At 51.3% G+C, this 17186-nt stretch overlaps 1 protein-coding gene across 1 annotated transcript; it reads right to left on the reverse strand.

Annotated features, from left to right (window-relative positions):
* Positions 1–579: 579 nt before the first annotated feature.
* LOC147649568 (uncharacterized) lies at positions 580–9024 on the reverse strand (the record flags this gene model as incomplete). The annotated part of the gene is made up of 4 exons (XM_086860913.1): positions 8892–9024; positions 8207–8665; positions 7668–7798; positions 580–2778 (listed from the first exon to the last, which is right to left on the reverse strand). A coding segment is annotated over exon 4 (1059 nt), but the record flags the coding sequence as incomplete, so codon positions are not given.
* Between the last annotated feature and the right edge of the window lie 8162 nt (positions 9025–17186).

The following is a 17186-nucleotide window of genomic DNA, read 5'->3' on the forward strand; positions in this document are numbered from 1 at the left end:
GGCGGGGCCAGCGCCGGCTGCCGCCAGCCCGGGAGGGACCCGGGGCCACCCGGGACTGCCCCGGCCCCGCGGGGACACGGCCGAGCTCCGCTGCTCCCCACCCCTCTGCACCCCCGTGCAGGATGCTCGCTCACCCTGACAGCTGGGACCTGGCTCCAGCCTTCCCTTTTCCATGTAGGGATGGATGGACGGACGGACGGACGGACGGACAGATGGATGATGGATGGATGGATGGATGATGGATGGATGGATGGATGGATGGATGGATGGATGGATGGATGGATGGATGATGGATGGATGATGGATGGATGATGGATGGATGGATGGATGGATGGATGGATGGATGGATGGATGATGGATGGATGGATGATGGAAGGATGGATGATGGATGGATGATGGATGGATGGATGGATGGATGGATGGATGGATGGATGGATGGATCCATGAATGGATGATGGATGGATGATGGATGGATGGATGGATGATGGATGGATGGATGATGGATGGATGGATGGATGGATGGATGGATGGATGGATGATGGATGGATGGATGATGGAAGGATGGATGATGGAAGGATGGATGATGGATGGATGATGGATGGATGGATGGATGGATGGATGGATGGATGATGGATGGATGATGGATGGATGATGGATGGATGGATGATGGATGGACGGATGGATGGATGGATGGATGGATGGATGGATGGATGGATGGATGATGGATGGATGATGGATGGATGATGGATGGATGGATGATGGATGGATGATGGATGGATGATGGATGGATGGATGGATGGATGGATGGATGGATGGATGGATGATGGATGGATGGATGATGGATGGATGGATGGATGGATGGATGGATGATGGATGGATGGATGATGGATGGATGATGGATGATGGATGGATGGATGATGGATGATGGATGGATGGATGATGGAAGGATGGATGATGGATGGATGATGGATGGATGGATGGATGATGGATGGATGATGGATGATGGATGGATGACGGATGATGGATGGATGGATGGATGATGGATGGATGATGGATGGATGGATGGATGGATGGATGGATGGATGATGGATGGATGGATGATGGATGATGGATGGATGATGGATGGATGATGGATGATGGATGGATGGATGATGGATGGATGATGGATGGATGATGGATGGATGGATGGATGGATGGATGATGGATGGATGATGGGTGGATGATGGATGGATGGATGATGGATGATGGATGATGGATGGATGGATGGATGGATGATGGATGGATGGATGATGGATGGATGATGGATGGATGGATGGATGATGGATGAATGGATGGATGATGGATGGATGATGGATGGATGGATGGATGGATGGATGGATGGATGATGGATGGATGATGGATGGATGGATGATGGATGGATGATGGATGGATGATGGATGATGGATGATGGATGGATGATGGATGATGGATGGATGGATGGATGGATGGATCCACGGATCCATGGATAGATGGATGATGGATGGATCCATGAATGGATGGATGGATGATGGATGGATCCATGGATGGAGCAAGTCTTAGGACACATGGGGTGAATTTGTTTTCTGTCACAAGCTGTGGCAGACACAGCATGAGGTCCATGCTGAACTGCCCCAATAGGACAAGGTGGCCCAAAATGAAGTTGTGTGGTTGTCACAGGGACGTGTCACCTCAACAAGATGGGGTTCCCTGCCTTTGGATGCCAAAATGGGATTGACCGGGCAGGAAGAATCCTACCCAGGAGGGAAACAAAAATAAATCATCCCCCTAAACATGGGACAAGGAATGTGACCCAGGAGTCTCTACCAGGAGACAGAACAGTGAGAGTTCTGTGTGAGCTCTGCCTCAGAGCTCCCAGAACAGCACACAGTTCCCAGCTTTGTCCCAAGCCGTGTCCCCTGGCTTGCCTTAGTGCAGGGCGAGGTGGGGGCAGATTGGCCCTGCCCTGCAGATGGTGAGAAGAGGATTTTGCCAGCGACTGGCAGAGCTGGCAGGGTCATTTCTGCCCTGCCACTTCTCAGTTTGCTCGTGACACTGCCTGACCACAATCCTTGTTTCTTGCCATTTTTTTCTCAAGGAACTCCAGCTCTGGGATCCATCTTTGCTTCTGGCTCTAATGAAGGAGGCAGATCCACAGACCCATCAAACCCTCTCATTCAGGCTTTCAGGCTCAGGCTCTTATTCTTAATGCTTCTGATTGCTCAGGATGACAGGGGAAAATCACTTTCTATTATCACCTAATGATCCAAGGAAAATGCTTGGAAGAGGCTGTGGGAGACAGACATTTGTGTGGCAGTCAGGATTCTGGATGGAGAGCAGGTGAGGGGCTGTGTGGGGAGAGGAGCTCACTCTGAGCTCCCAGAAACCTTCATTCCTGGCACATCCAACTGCACTGGGCTCTTGAGAGCCTTGAGATCTTCTTCAGACTTCCCTTGACTCTATCTTCTTCAGAACTTGGCTTCCTGGGCCTGATTTCTTTTCACTTCTTATAAGGGAGTGGGGATGTTTTTCTCAAAGCTTCCTTCCTTCACAGCCATCAGGGTTATTACTGTTCCAGCTCCGTTCCTAATGGCAGCTCCACCTCAAGTGCAGGGACAGCTTGGTCACAGCCTTCTCCAAAGGAAGACTCCATGTTTCCTCCAGGAGAGGTCACAGGAGAGCAGAAGAGGAGTGGAACAGATCCTTGATGCTGCAGGAACCCTTCTCTCAGAGGGAGGATGTTCTGGCAGAACTCAGGGAAATCTGGGGGGTGCAAGAGGCACAGATTGAGACTGATCCCAGCAGCCTCTGACAAGCACTGGAGCCGCTGGCGAGTCCTGCCTGTAATGAAGAGCAAGAGCTCTGGCTGAGTGCAGCAGCAGAGCCTGCAGTTGTTCAGCTCCAGTCTCTTTAATAGCAGAGCTTTTGGGATTAGTGTAAACAGATTCACCACTGGAGAGCAGATCAGAGAGCACTACGCAAATCCATGTGGTTAGAGGGGGAGCCAGGTACGCTCTGCAAACTCCACACGGAGCAATTGGAACAGGTTTCCCAGTCTGGGGGCAGGAATCTCCCTGGCTTTTGGTTCTGTGTTTCCAAAGTGAAAGCATGATTCTTAATTTGCTCACAGAGGCACTACCACAGCAAACAGAGCAAATAGTGATCATTTTTCAACGTTCAGTTCCCCACCCCTGGGATACATCACCTTGAAGCAAAACCTTTCTCTCAGGTCAAATGTGTCAACAACTGCCAAGAGTTACCTGTGCCAGAAAGTGTTTTCTAAGTGGAGATAATGCTTCAAGCACAGCTCTTAAACTTAAGAAAGAAAGATTTTTCTCCACATCCTATCACCAGTTTCAGAGACAGGTTACTTATCCTGGATATTCCTCCACTATTCAAGCAATAAAAGAAGGGAAAACTTCCTAAATGTAACTTATTACATGTGTTTCAGTAAACCTCTAACTAAGTTAGGTTCTAACTGAGATCAAAGGTCCTTTGAGCTGTTTTAAAACCTCATTGCAGATGCAGGCCCTGCCCCTTTACAGGAAAGACAGGTTGGGAGTAGAGAGACACCCAGCTACCTGTCAGATGAGCAGCCCGAGCTCAAGAAGGAACCCAGAGCTCCTGTCCCTGCAGGACCCAGCACAGATTCCATCCAGAGCTCCTGTCCCTGCAGGACCCAGCACAGATTCCATCCAGAGCTCCTGTCCCTGCAGGACCCAGCACAGATTCCATCCAGAGCTCCTGGATCCATTCAGAGCTCCTGGATCCATCCAATCCAGCACAGATTCCATCCAGAGCTCCTGGATCCATCCAATCCAGCACAGATTCCATCCAGAGCTCCTGGATCCATCCAGAGCTCCTGGATCCATCCAATCCAGCACAGATTCCATCCAGAGCTCCTGGATCCATCCAATCCAGCACAGATTCCATCCATAAACCAATCCTCTCCCTACCAAGTCACTGCCCCTACCAAAGCACAGGTGCCCAAAGAGCCACACCAGCACCTCCTGAGCCAGCCAGACCCATCCCTCAGCCTCTGCCCGTCTGGGGGCAGCAGGGCTGTGGCACAGCCAGGATTCCCTGCTCTTTGTGCTCCGTGTGAGCAGGCAGAGCCAGGCTGGGGATGGGGATTGCAGTACGAGTAGCCTCAGGCCAGACTGCTTCATTAGCAGAGATATTCTGACAGCCCAGCACTCAGGGAGGGCACAGGTGGCTGTTCAGGGGAGGGAGGTTGGGAACGAGGACACGGGGAAGGGCTTTGCCTCAGGAAAAATGCTTTCCCAGGAACTGCTGGGCTGTTCTCCTTTTAATCCTGCTGCTTCAGAGCGCTGCCTTTTGTTGGGGTGGAAATGGAGCACCGTGGAACTCGGAGCTTTTCCTGCCTTTCTGGATGTGTCATGGTGCTGTGGGCTCACACACCAGCCAGAGCTGGAAGCTGCCCCCCTCGCTACTGAAGGTGTTGTGGCTGCCTCCAGAACAGCCTGGGACACGAGCTTTGAGATGTCTCTCCTTACCCAAAGCATTCCCACAAAATGCCTCTTCCAAATCGCCTTCCCTGCCAGCGCCCTGTGCAGCTCTATAACCAGTCTGAGTAGATCAGAACTCAAAAAAACCTGCAGGAATTAAATGTCTGCTGGGAAGGAGTGAAGGAACTTTTATTTGGGAGGCAAGGACTCCAAATCTAAACCTAGAATTGCTCCTTTCTCCGAAATAATAAGGGCACAAATCTATTTCTGTTAAAACCAATGAGAAATTTTTTAGTGACTTCCCTCTTCAGTGTCCAGTCCCCACAACACAGCAAGAAGTTGCCCTTCTCTGCAAAGATTTTGGAAAACAAGTTTAGTTACACTCAAGTGATGCCTCCATGGTGCAAAAAAAATCCCTTACAGAAATCACCAATGGAATAAACCTTAAGTATTAAAGAAATAACAGTTCTCTGGCCCTTTCCCAAGGCAAGAGCTGCCTCTTTGCAGCTCCAGTCGCTGGGCAGCTCCCTGTCCTCCTCCTCCTGTCTGCATTAACCATTCTTTGTGCACACTGCAATTAAAAATGCATCTTTCTCCCTTGTCTGTTCCTCTCTCCTCAGAGGTTATTTATTGCTAATCTGTAACTGGTGTGTAAGAGATCAGTGTTGTGAGGCATCCACCAGCCTCCCCTTTTTCCTGACACCTTTATTCCTCTCTGCCCACTGCTAAGAGAACCTCACTGCATCAGGAGATGCTGAATTCATGGTCACACTAAGCCTGGCTGTGTCCCAACACCTTTTCCTACTCCTCTTCCCCATCTTCCTGCCTGCCTTCCTTCCTACAGCCATGGTAACAAAGAATGGACACAGTGAGGAACTGAGTGTCCAGGAATGTGTGCCTGCCTGGAATCCACGGCCAGCTTACAGCAAGCAGAATTTAGGGACCCTTGAAAAGCAGGTAACGTGAGGTGTGCCCTCCTGGCATCAAACAGGGCCATGAAAAATAAGCCATGGGTGACTCCTGGAATTCACAGGTGAACACAAAGATGAGTGCACAGAGCAGCTTTTTGGGGTGAGAGAGATGAACCTTTTTCAGGAACCCTTTGGGAGTGATGTGCCAGAACAGTCTGGTGTAGTCAAGGTGTGACTGCTTTTAACACACACTAGGAAGATCAAATTAAGGACTCAGTAGAACCTGTCTTGACCAATTTAGGAGGTGCTGAAGTGCTTCCTTGAGCTGGCTCCCAGCTCCCAACAAGTTAATTAGAGCAAACATCTTCTGAAGTCTTTAAATCACCGAGTGTCTCTGCAGAGAGGTTTTGCGTTGCTCTGATTCTCCTCCTTTCTAGAAACGGGTGCAGTGGAGCCCCTGCCCTGGGATTAGCAGCCAGCACCTCTCCAGCCCAGAGCTGCACCCCAGCAGGGTGCAAATCCCCGCAGGAATTTAGCCCAGCAATTCTTGTTCCAGCACCGAGGAGCTGGGTGTGCACACAGGGCTGCTCAGGGCTGTGCTGTCCTGCAGTGTCACACACAGCAAATCTGACTGAATTCCCTCTGGGGCTCTGGGGGGACATCCCACAGGAGCTCCCCAACAGGAACCTGTGTTTCTGTGGGCAATTCTCTCTGCAGCTCCTGGTGCTGGGCTTGCCCTGCAGCCATTTCGTGGCTGATGTGAGTTCAGGAAGGCAATTCCAGCATCACAGTGATCAGAACATGATCCCTTCTACACATCTGTTATATTTGAACAAAACACACCCAGAAACACCCCCACAAACAGTCCCAGGCATGAGCAGTGGAGTCACAAACACACACCAAGAACTTTGTTCTTGCTCCTCACTCAGTTCTGTCACTCTGAGGTCCTGGGGCAGGATCACACGAGGGCTCCTCTTGTTTGGTTCAGTTTTCTTTTAAATCCCACAATCCCATAAAAACAGACTACTTGATATAAAGCTGTTGTCATGACTACGCTGCAACACAGGACTTTAATCAAACAGAAACTTAGATAAGAGATAAGGAAGGGATAACCAAAACAAAACAAAGGGAATTTCAAAAAACATGTAAATAGGCATTTGCATATTTGGATCTTCTCATGTTGATTTGAGTTTCTCAGGAGAGGAGCAACTTCTCTGCTCCTTGACAGCCAATACAGTGTGGACAGAAAAGCTGCTGCTGCAGCTGGTTACCACTGGGTTTTATTTCTTGTCAGACTTCCAAACAGGATCCTCTCTGCATGTGGAGTCAGGAATTCCAACCTCTGTCCCTGCCTGCTTTGCTTCGCTGGGGGACTGCAGCAGCACCTGGGGGATTCAGGTGTTTCGCTCTTCAGCCTGGGAGCAAACATCTCTCTAAAACTCCTGAGGCATTTCCATCCCTTTCTACGGATTTCCAGAGCTCTGTTTCTCTCAAGTTCAATAACTCAATCACTGAGCAAAACCAGGGAATTGTGAGCAGCACACACAGCAAAGGCAGAAATGCCAGAACAAGCTGTTTATGAGTAATTTTAATGTCTGATGCCTAAAATTGTCTAAACTCTCTGGAAAATACACACCACTGTTTTGTTCACAGCAGGAGAGAAGGATTTTGTTTGTCACACATCCTCCTTTAGTCCAAAGTGCTCTATCCAGACATGGCACCCCTGGGTTCCAGCACACATTTCCTTCCTGATTACCTGGGAAAGGCTGGGGAGGAAGGTGGGGCCAGTCACTGAGGATGAGGAGCAGAGGAAAGAGATCTTTTAAAGTTCCTGTTGTTCCTTTTAAGTCCAGCAAGCAGCAGCCACTTCTCACCCATGCTCTGCACCCATCAGCCATAAACCACTGCTCAGGGGTTAAAGCTGCACTGACCCAAAATAAAAAGGCCTAATGCACTGTAAATATCCAGGAGACCCTCAAGTCTATTACAATCCAGTTTTTCAGGAGTCTGTCTCTCTGCTATGGTCTCTACTCACAATTACAGCGAAACACTGATTAGGGTGCACATGGGAGCAGCACAGGAAGCAAATATAAAATTGTCCTAACCAAGTAACTGAGTGCATTTGTAAGGATGGTATTGCTTTTAATTAGCCTTAATTTCCAAAGAATTATTGCTTGCTCAAAAAAAAATCTTTATGGATCCATGAATTATTGAGTACAGGATTCTCCCCCTGCCTCCTGCTGATACCCAAGAGAACCCCAGCATAACTCACCAGGGAATTCTCTGTATTTGACTGCAAGAATGCCTGGTGTTCCAATCCATTCAGTATTTCTGTTAGAACTCCAAGGACTGGATCAGTTCTTGCTGAGTGAATATGGAAATCAAGTCCCAGTCTGGATTAACCTTCAGAGAAGCACAAATGTGTTGTGTTTCTTAGGAGAGATCTGTGTTTGCACACACGTGCCCACAAACACACACATACACACTGGCCATGTGCAGCCATGTCATTTTATACATAACATTAATCAGATTGGTACTTTCAAATGTACTAATACAAGTTATGCCATTTATTTCTCTCTTTATGAAATTAATGTGACTCTTTTCAACTCTGGGAAGTTCAGGTACAAACCCAGCAAGATGGATTTGCTTAGGGATGTTATATCCATGTTATTCCGAGCTGAGCCTCCCATTCTTCCAAAATACCCCCATAAAACCAGTCCCAAATTTCATCTCCAAAAACAACAGAGAATCTGTCCTTGGTTATGGAGATCAGCCCAGCAATGTGCCTGCTGAGCTTTCAGCCATACATACCTGAAATTCCTCCCAGTTTGCTCTCTGTCGCGCTCTGTGCAGCAGAGCTCACATCCAGCAAGCCCAGGAGTGTGGGGCCTGTGGGACATTCACAGAGCCTGCAGTGGGAACCAGCTGGAGATCATCCCACCAGCCCTGAACTGGAATTCCAGAGTGTTTGGCCCAGGGTTGAGGGCTGGGGATATTGGCACTTCCAGAGACACTGGGTTTGGGAGTCCTTCGGGAAGGACTTTAATCTTTATCTCAGGAGGAAACACAACATTTCAGAGGGGACAAAGGCACTCTGTGCTCCCGTTGTACCTCCTGAGGACCTGGGGATGGTGGGGCACAGGCTCCTCTCTGTCACATTCCTGGGTGAACACAGCTCTTCTTTCCCTCTGCAGCTATCAGCCTTCAGGAGTCAAAATTCCCTTTCCATGGATGTTCTTGGAGCTGTCTCTAGACTTGCTGCTGCACAAGCTACCACGAAATGCACCTAAATCAGTAAATCTATTTATTGGAATGGTCATACAGGACTGCAGCAATGAGACACAAATATAATCCAATTCCAGCCCCTTCAAAGCAGGAGGAAATAAACATTTAGCTCCGTTCCTCATGAAATTTGAGTAAAAATGGGAAACCATAAGGATGTATGTGACAAAGAAGAGGCCATTCAAGAGACAACACGAATAAATCTTAGCAGTACCTCAACAAGGCCAGGAAGGTGAGTGGTGTCCCAAGCATTCCTTTGGCAGAGCACTGGAAATACCTCTGGAATTGTCCCTTGTTTCAAGACACCTCCTTCCCTCAGCTCCCAAAACCCCTCAGCAGCAAGCCCTGGAACCCCCCTCTAATTATCAGATGAAATGCAGGAGGATCAAAGGGAGAGTTCCAGGATAAGCAGGAGCGTGGGATAATTAGTGCTGCTGAGCACCTCTCCCTCGTTAGCGGTTCCCAGCTCCCTCTGCACGTGCAGCTCAGGAGCCCCTGGTCCCCTCCTTGTGTCTCTCCTGCACCAGCAGCCGCCCTGACCCAGCCCCAAGTGATCCCTGAGCTTTTTGGGGTGAGGTCTCACTGCTTGGGAGTGGCAGGAGGGAGAGAGCAAAGAGTTCAGGAGCTCTGGGGAACCAGGACACGGAGACTAGCAGGGGACACCAAGAGAGAAATCATAAACAATATACAGCTAAACAATAATTTAATAATATTTCCCCTGCTGCCTGCTCTCCCTTGTGTCCAAGGAGCTCTGATCAGGATGGGAGAGGTGTTCCCATCTTTTTCACCTGGGTAAAACCCTGCAAGCAGCACAGAAGTTTCAAGTCCGAAAGGCACCTTAGCAATCAGGGGGATCAGCTGTCAGGAGCGAGGCTGAATTATGAGTTGCTTGTCTTTGCAGAAGAAATGGGGGTGTCCTGTCTGTCACGTGTGGGGACCCTGGAGGTGTCTCACAGGATCAGGGTTAAGTGCCTGTGCTTTCCAGGGAGAGCAGCAGCCAGGAACTCTCCTCCATCCAAGGGACAGACCAGGCCAGGAGGTGCAGAAAGGAAACCTTGGCCTGGAGGGCCCACATGCAATGAAAATTCCCTACAAATGGGGGAATTTCCCTGTGACAAGTCAGCCAACAAATCAGGCCTTGTCCTGATGTCCTGGTGTTCCTGTCCCAATACCTGGAGCAGGCTCATGTCCCAATCCCAGGGAAAAAATCCATGGGAGGACCTGGCTACTGCCAAGGGAACCCAACTGATTTGGCTCACAAGGAATTTGCATGCAAGGAATCAGGCGAGCTGAAATAAGGCTGAAATGTTAATGAACGTCTGGAAAGCACTAGGAAATCCTTGGATTAGAGGTATCCTAGGAACACAACACAGTCAGTGACAGCAGATAAGGTCAGCCTGGGGATTGCATTCAGTTTTATCTAAAAATCCAACTTTGCATGCGGTGACTCAACAAAAATGTAATAAATGTAAATCGTGTAACAGTGCTGCCCTGTGGATTTTGAGTCATTTTTCATCGAGCCCAGTGTGGCTGGCAGGATGCCACAGCTCTGACCCCACTGCCCAGCCCAGGCTGGGCACTTCTAGAGCCCAAGCAGACAAGCACACACCCCAGAGCTGTCCAAAGGCTGTCCCAGGCATGAGTGCCTCACTTTTCCACCTGATCTCAGGTATGAGCCCCACTCTCCTGCAACCCAGCTTGAGAGCCGAGAGCCCCCGGTGCCCGTGAGCGCAGGCTCTGCCAGCCTCGCCAAGACACGGCTCCCTCCGAGTCTGCAAACCCGCATTTCCTCTGCTTGACAGAGCTCGTCATGAAGGGCTGAAGCTTGTTTAGGGCGTCAGGAGTCTCAGCTCAGCGATCCGCACTGGGATGCTCCGCTGGAACGCTGTTTCCAGCACCACCGAAACAAATCACAATCAGAGATGCATCAAACTCCCATTTCCCCTAACTTAGCTGAGGAGCTTTTAAACATCAGACTGCAGAAAAGCCTTTTCCCTGCTGCGCGTCCCTTTCCGAGCAGCGAGTGCCCCGGGAATGCCCCGGGACAGCGGGAGAACCGCGGGCCGGTGCCGGGCGGGGGACAGGGACGAGGCACAGCCGGGCTCGGTACGGCACGGCCAGGCTCGGTACGGCACAGCCGGGCTCGGAGCGGCACAGCCGGGCTCGGAGCGGTCCTGCCGGGCTCGGAGCGGCACAGCCGGGCTCGGAGCGGCACAGCCGGGCTCGGTACGGCACAGCCGGGCTCGGTGGGGCACAGCCGGGCTCGGAGCGGCACAGCCGGGCTCGGTACGGCACAGCCGGGCTCGGAGCGGCACAGCCGGGCTCGATACGGCACAGCCGGGCTCGGTACGGCACAGCCGGGCTCGGTACGGCACAGCCGGGCTCGGTACGGCACAGCCGGGCTCGGAGCGGTCCTGCCGGGCTCGGAGCAGCGCTGCCGGGCTCGGAGCGGCACAGCCGGGCTCGGAGCGGCACAGCCGGGCTCGGAGCGGTCCTGCCGGGCTCGGAGCGGTCCTGCCGGGCTCGGTACGGCACAGCCGGGCTCGGAGCGGTCCTGCCGGGCTCGGAGCGGTCCTGCCGGGCTCGGAGCGGCACAGCCGGGCTCGGAGCGGTCCTGCCGGGCTCGGAACAGCGCTGCCAGCCCGTCGCTGCTCGGGAACCCCCCGGCCGGTCCCCCCGGCCGCCGCCGCGGGTTGCTGGCAGCGGCCCCGGAGCCGCAGCGCTGCCGCCGGGGAGAGAGGTAATAAATAACCCGGGGAGCGCGGCGCGGAGCCCGGCGGGCGGCGCAGACTCTGACCTGACAAATACCCACTGGAAAATCATCACCTCCCGCCCCCGGGAGCCTGGAGCCAGCCCCGGGCCGGCCCCAGGCGGGGGGCGGCGGAGCCAGCCGGGCCCGTCCGGCCGCGCCGCCGGGGGTGGCGGCAGCGGGGGCGGCCGCGGGGCCGGGCGGGGCCGGGGGAGGCGGCCGGGGATGGGGACGGGGATGGGGATGCAGGGAGGGGAGGGAGATGGGGACAGCGGTGGGAATGGGGATGTAGGGAGAGCATGGGGATGTAGGGAGGGGATGGGGATGTAGGGAGGGGATGGGGTCCAGGGAGGGGATGGGGGTTCAGGGAGGGGATGGGAATAGGGATGGGGATGCAGGAAGGGATGGGGATGCAGGGAGTGCGGCCCCACATACACACACACACACACAGAGCGGGATCTCGCCTCGGGCCGGGGCACGGGGAGCGAGCGGGACCGTCCCGCAGAGCGGTGGGGATGCAGGAATGGGGGGATGTTGGGATGTTCCTGCTGGAGGGGATGTTGGGATGTTCCTGCTGGGAACGGTGCTTCCCTCCCTTCTGTGCCGCTGGCGGGTGCTCAGCCCCGGAGCCTCCTCTCACCTGCTCCAGGAGAAGGCGGCACCCAATTTCCCAGGGGTGGTGAGGAGGGAAAGGGGGGGATGGAGAGAGAGATGCTTTATTTTCTGCCCCATGCAATAAAGTGTGATTATAAAGAATATAACAGGGAGCACAGCTTGAATTCCAATTGGTGGAGGGCCTGTTGTTAACCATCAGGGAACTATTTATTCTCCAGCCTTACTGGTGCTCCTTGGTCAATAATGATAAAGGGGGGAAAGGAGAAGAAGTTGAAGCCATTATAAAGCAGCAATCCCATTACAGAGGAGCAGCAGCAACAGCCCCCCCAGAATCTATGATTCCCTCAGGTCATGTCTCGTGTGCTCAGACCACTGGCCACTGTCAGGATTTACCCTGCATCATTAACCCACCAAAGAGGGACTTTTTTCTTGCCAGAAATGACTGATTCCTCCAGCCTGATGGCAGTCATCGTCTGGGAGACAGAGCAGCACTCCCCTGCTGCTGAACTATCTCCAGCAATATTTAATAAATAAATAAAATAGCTGGATGCTCTACCAGCTCCTCAGGAAAAGGGAAGACAATGTGGCTATTTATTGTGATTAACTATTTGCTGCTCCCTAACTCTGACACTTATTCACACACACAGACAGGGAGCACCTGTGTGTGCTTGCCCAAGCCCTGATCAGCTCCCCAGACATTATTTGTCATTTGCATTGATCTTCCACTCAGGCCCAGATTGTCCCAGGCTGTGCACAGGAGCAGAGACAGCCCCTGTCCCACACAGCTGCTGCACTCCCAGACTCTGCTCTTCTTTTGCATTACTGGATCCCACGTGAGCTTTGCCAATGTTTCAAACAGGATCGGGGTCGCTCTGGGCCAGCTTTGGAAACTTCTGGCATCCAAACTGGATGCCAGATCAAAAGCCCCAGCCTCGGTGCAGAAACCTAAGCTCAGAGTTTGTTTCCTTTGCTCTGCCACAGGGGAAGGGGTTGGGTTGGAAGGTTTTGGTTCACTGGCTCTGCTCTATCCCAGGGGCTCCACTGGCTGCACACCCAGAGCTGAACACCCAGCAAGGGGGGCTGGAGCCTCCTCACACTGCACAGCCCATGGAAAACTGAGCTGTCCTGACATCAACCCACATTTCACCCCCTCACTGCTGCATTCCCAACCCCAGGAAGTTCCCACAAACTTCTCCCTGCTCAGACCCATTTCCCCAGTGGAGATGATCCCTGGCTGTGTCCATCACCAGCATCCAAACCCTGCCCATGCAGGAGTGGGAGGATGGGGTGGGGCTGTTTTTATGGTTGCCATGGGTTTTCCGTAACTCCCAAACCCTGACCCTCCTTGCCATGGACAGCATCAGCTCCGGGAAATCCCTGTTTTCTGGCAGCTTTCCATTCTCCATGTGCATCTGGGGAAAAGCCCTCGAAGCACAGGGGTGGATGAGACAGAGGAGGAGGCTGTGGGGAGTGTGGCAGAGGATGGGATCTGGGGGGGATGAGCTTCAGCCTCCTTTACATTTCTTTGAAGATTCTGCCCTTAACCTGCAGAGCAGGTTCCTTCTTCCAGCTGAGTTATCCTGTTACCAAAACAGGACCTTTTGGCTCAAGACCTGTCACTTACAGCCTGAGGTTCCTCCAGGCAAACACTGAAACATCACTGGCAACTCAGAAAGCATTTTGTGCTTGATCATTGTTATTTACACACGAGGACCCAGGTGAAAAGCTCCCACTCTTGTTGTGAGTTTGGAAATGTCCCTCAGTTGTGACTGATTTTAAGAGTAGCACTGAGTGAAGCTGCTCTAAAGCAGCCAAGGAAGTTCCTCCCCAAACAGAACAAAGATTGCTTCAAGGGCAATCATGAAATTAATCTCTTTTAATAGGCAAGATGAACATGAGGACCTAGAAGAAGCAGGAAAAGGAAGGACAGCAGCAAAGGAATTGGAGAGTGGGAGTTTAGATAAAAGCTTGACTTGAAGCCTTGGTACAACTACACCCAAATCCTTTTGTGGAAGCCCAGGAATGAGGTTCTTAATGGCTGAGAAGGAGCATTAGAGCTGCTGCTCGGGGAGAAAGCCATGTTTCTTCCCCTGAACAGGGCTGCTGTCTTTTTGCTGTGTGATGCCTTCCATAAGCTCTTCTGGGGATGGGGGTATAAATCATAATAAAGCCATGGCATGGCATATAAATCATAATAAAGAATAATGATACGTAATAAGGATGAATAATATTAAGGGGAGAATTGTGTGAGAGAGCCTGCACACACACACACACACACACACACACACACACACACACAGAGCTGTGCAAATACAGACAGGAGAGGTGGCTGTCACCATCAACACATTGATCCCAACACCCTGCAGCACCTTCCTTCCCTGTACTCCCTGCCCTGCTGCACATGGAAAGGCAGGGAATAACCATGTGCAGGAATTTCAGTGCTCAGAAGGTCCCAGAAGGAATCACAGTGGGAGTTTAACCCCCCAGCTCCTGGGCCTGCCTGCACACAAAGGCTCCCCAAAGAAATGTGCCAAATCACACATTTAGCCCCACCACGTCCTGCCTGTCTCAGGTGATGGGAACATTGCTCCCTGTCCGCCACTGCTGCATCCCTCCAATGCAGGGGGTGGAAGTGGAAGTTCTAATGCCCAGTTCTGCTGATTGCAGCCCTGGATTAGCCCTCTGTACAGATGTGTTTGTCAATGTGCAGCGAGGGAGAAAAATAAATCCTGGGTTGAGATCTCTGGGGCTGGATGCAAAGAGCAGCTGAAGTCAATCCCCAGTGCCTGGAGAGCACAGAAATCCAAGTCCACATCCTCCTCCTCCCAGAGAGATCTGGCCTGCCCAGCTCCTCACACAAATGGATTTATCCCCTGCCTGGAGATCAGTCTAAATTTGAGGGAGTTTTTTTGTGTTTGGGTCAACAGATTCTCCACAAGAGCCTGACTAGAAAATCTCATGGATCAAGAGAGTCCAGGATCTCTGATTACCCAAAGAACGGGGGGGGTGGGTTGCTGTAACTTTACAGACCTGACTAAATTTGGGCTACTGGTCAAGATCCATCCAAAATTATCTGCTGGCTGAGTTAGGCAGTTCCATTTTGGGCAGGAGGAAACAGCTTCCCAGGCACTGAACATCAGCAGCAGAAACAGCACAAGGGGAAGATTGCCTCCCTGGTTAAATGTGTATTTAAAATGCTGATAGCCCACACTGAGACCCCAGAAAAAAATGTATTTATCATTGTTATTAACAATAATAGAAATAAAACCAGTTCTAATAGCATGCAGGGTTTGATGCATTTCCCAAATAAAAGGATTTATTAGTTTAAAGCCTGGGTATTTATTTGTTTCTCTCTCCCCAGTCCTGCCCCCCTCCCAACCCTGTTGAATTTTTAATGCCCCCTGTTTCTAATGTCAGCCGTTTTTCTTGTGAAGGTTTTTTGACATAACTTTATATTGCTGCATCCTTTTGTTGTTGCCATTCCCCATCCTTGTTAGAGACTCCACTCCCCTAATGAAGCTCGGCTCCTGCCAGGATAATAAAAGGAAATAGATTCAGGGCTGAGGAGAGCCAGGCAGAGGGCAGTGCCTTTGAGTGTGAGATCAGAAATGAGGGTGACACAACATAAATGCAAGAGAAGTGTCCTCTGGGGACTCCCAAGGCTGTCCCTGGGACCTGAGTGCGTGTGAGATGGACGGACACACAGATACACAAAGTTTGTATGGATCTGTGTGCACGTGGGAGATGCACTGATGTGATTTTATACGCACACACTGACCCGTGTGGAAGGAGATGTTGGGAAAATGTGCCCTGCAGGTGCCAGAAGTTGGGCATTCTGCCAAATTAAAAAAAAAATTTGATTCAAAACCTCCCTCTTGTGCTTTTTGGGAGGGGTTAACTCATAGTCTTGCTGTAAGTTACGAAAAAAAAATCCAAACTCTACAAAGCTTCCTTCTCTTCTGTCCACTGAGAATGAGAAACTTCTCCACGTTCCTGTGACTTTCCTGCAGTAACAACCAGGCCTGGTGCTTCAGAAATAACAGCAAACCAGAGCCAGGCAGCAGTTCCAGCAGGCAGGACCCTTTCAGAGCTGGTTTGGACACTCTGCAGCACCAGCCCTGCTGGGTTTGGCTGGGACAGCAGCGATGCTCAGAGCGGCTTCACTCCCGGTCCTTCCTCCACAACAGAGCAGCACCAGGTGAGCCCGGGCTCCTCTGCAGGAAATGTCTCCAAAATCATTAGCTAGAGAGTCTGAAAAGGGCCCAGCAATGCACAGATCCATCCCCTGAGCCCCAGCACATCCTCCTGGATCCTCCAGGGACCCAGACATTCATCAGCTCCATGTGCAGCAAAATTTCCTCAGGGAACTTCACTGCCTGTCCACAGGCACAGAAAGCTCCAGTTGAAACAACAGTGCCCGAAGGATCTGTTCTGACTTGTTTCCAGTGGGATCTCGGGCTTTTAAACCCATCAGACACATTAACATGAGGAGAACCTCTATATATTTGTGGCTTTCAACCTCTGAAATATTTAGGGCCATGCACAACCCCACTCAGCTGTCAGCAGCAGTGCCACAGGCTCGAGAGAAAACTCTATTTCTCCCTACCAGACCAATTCTAAAATTCAAACCCCAGAGTCATCATGTCTAGGCTTGGCTTACACGCTAATTCTACCCTGAAAAGCTTAATTGAAATTTCAGGTGGAAATTAATCTGGCCACCTCTTGTTCCCTAATGGATTTTGATCTACTTCGCCACACTGTGACAATTCCTGGCATGGTAAGTGATGTCTGTTTTGAAGAAGGCTGTAATTATGAAGTCTGCAGGGAACTGTAGGTCAAGCCAGAGATGCAATGACAGAGCTCTTACTAGACCAGAAAAACAGGAATGACGAGGACTCCTGACACTGCAGGATCAGGGACAGATCAGGAAGGAAAATCCTTGCAGCAGATCTCTATTTTGTTCTTTTTGAGCCGCATTTTCAGAGCTATGGAAAACATCAGACCAATTTTTATAACCAGAACATCATCTACTGCCCTCTTTGCAGAGCTCTATGGCACAGCCGCAGCTGTGCTGTCCCTGGGGACAGGACACACGATCATCTCCTGGTGCCAGGAATCAGCCCCAGCTGCTCATAGTGCCTCAAG

Source organism: Cyanistes caeruleus, chromosome 22, assembly GCF_971803275.1.
Source record: "Cyanistes caeruleus chromosome 22, bCyaCae1.hap1.1, whole genome shotgun sequence".
NCBI lineage: Eukaryota > Metazoa > Chordata > Aves > Passeriformes > Paridae > Cyanistes > Cyanistes caeruleus.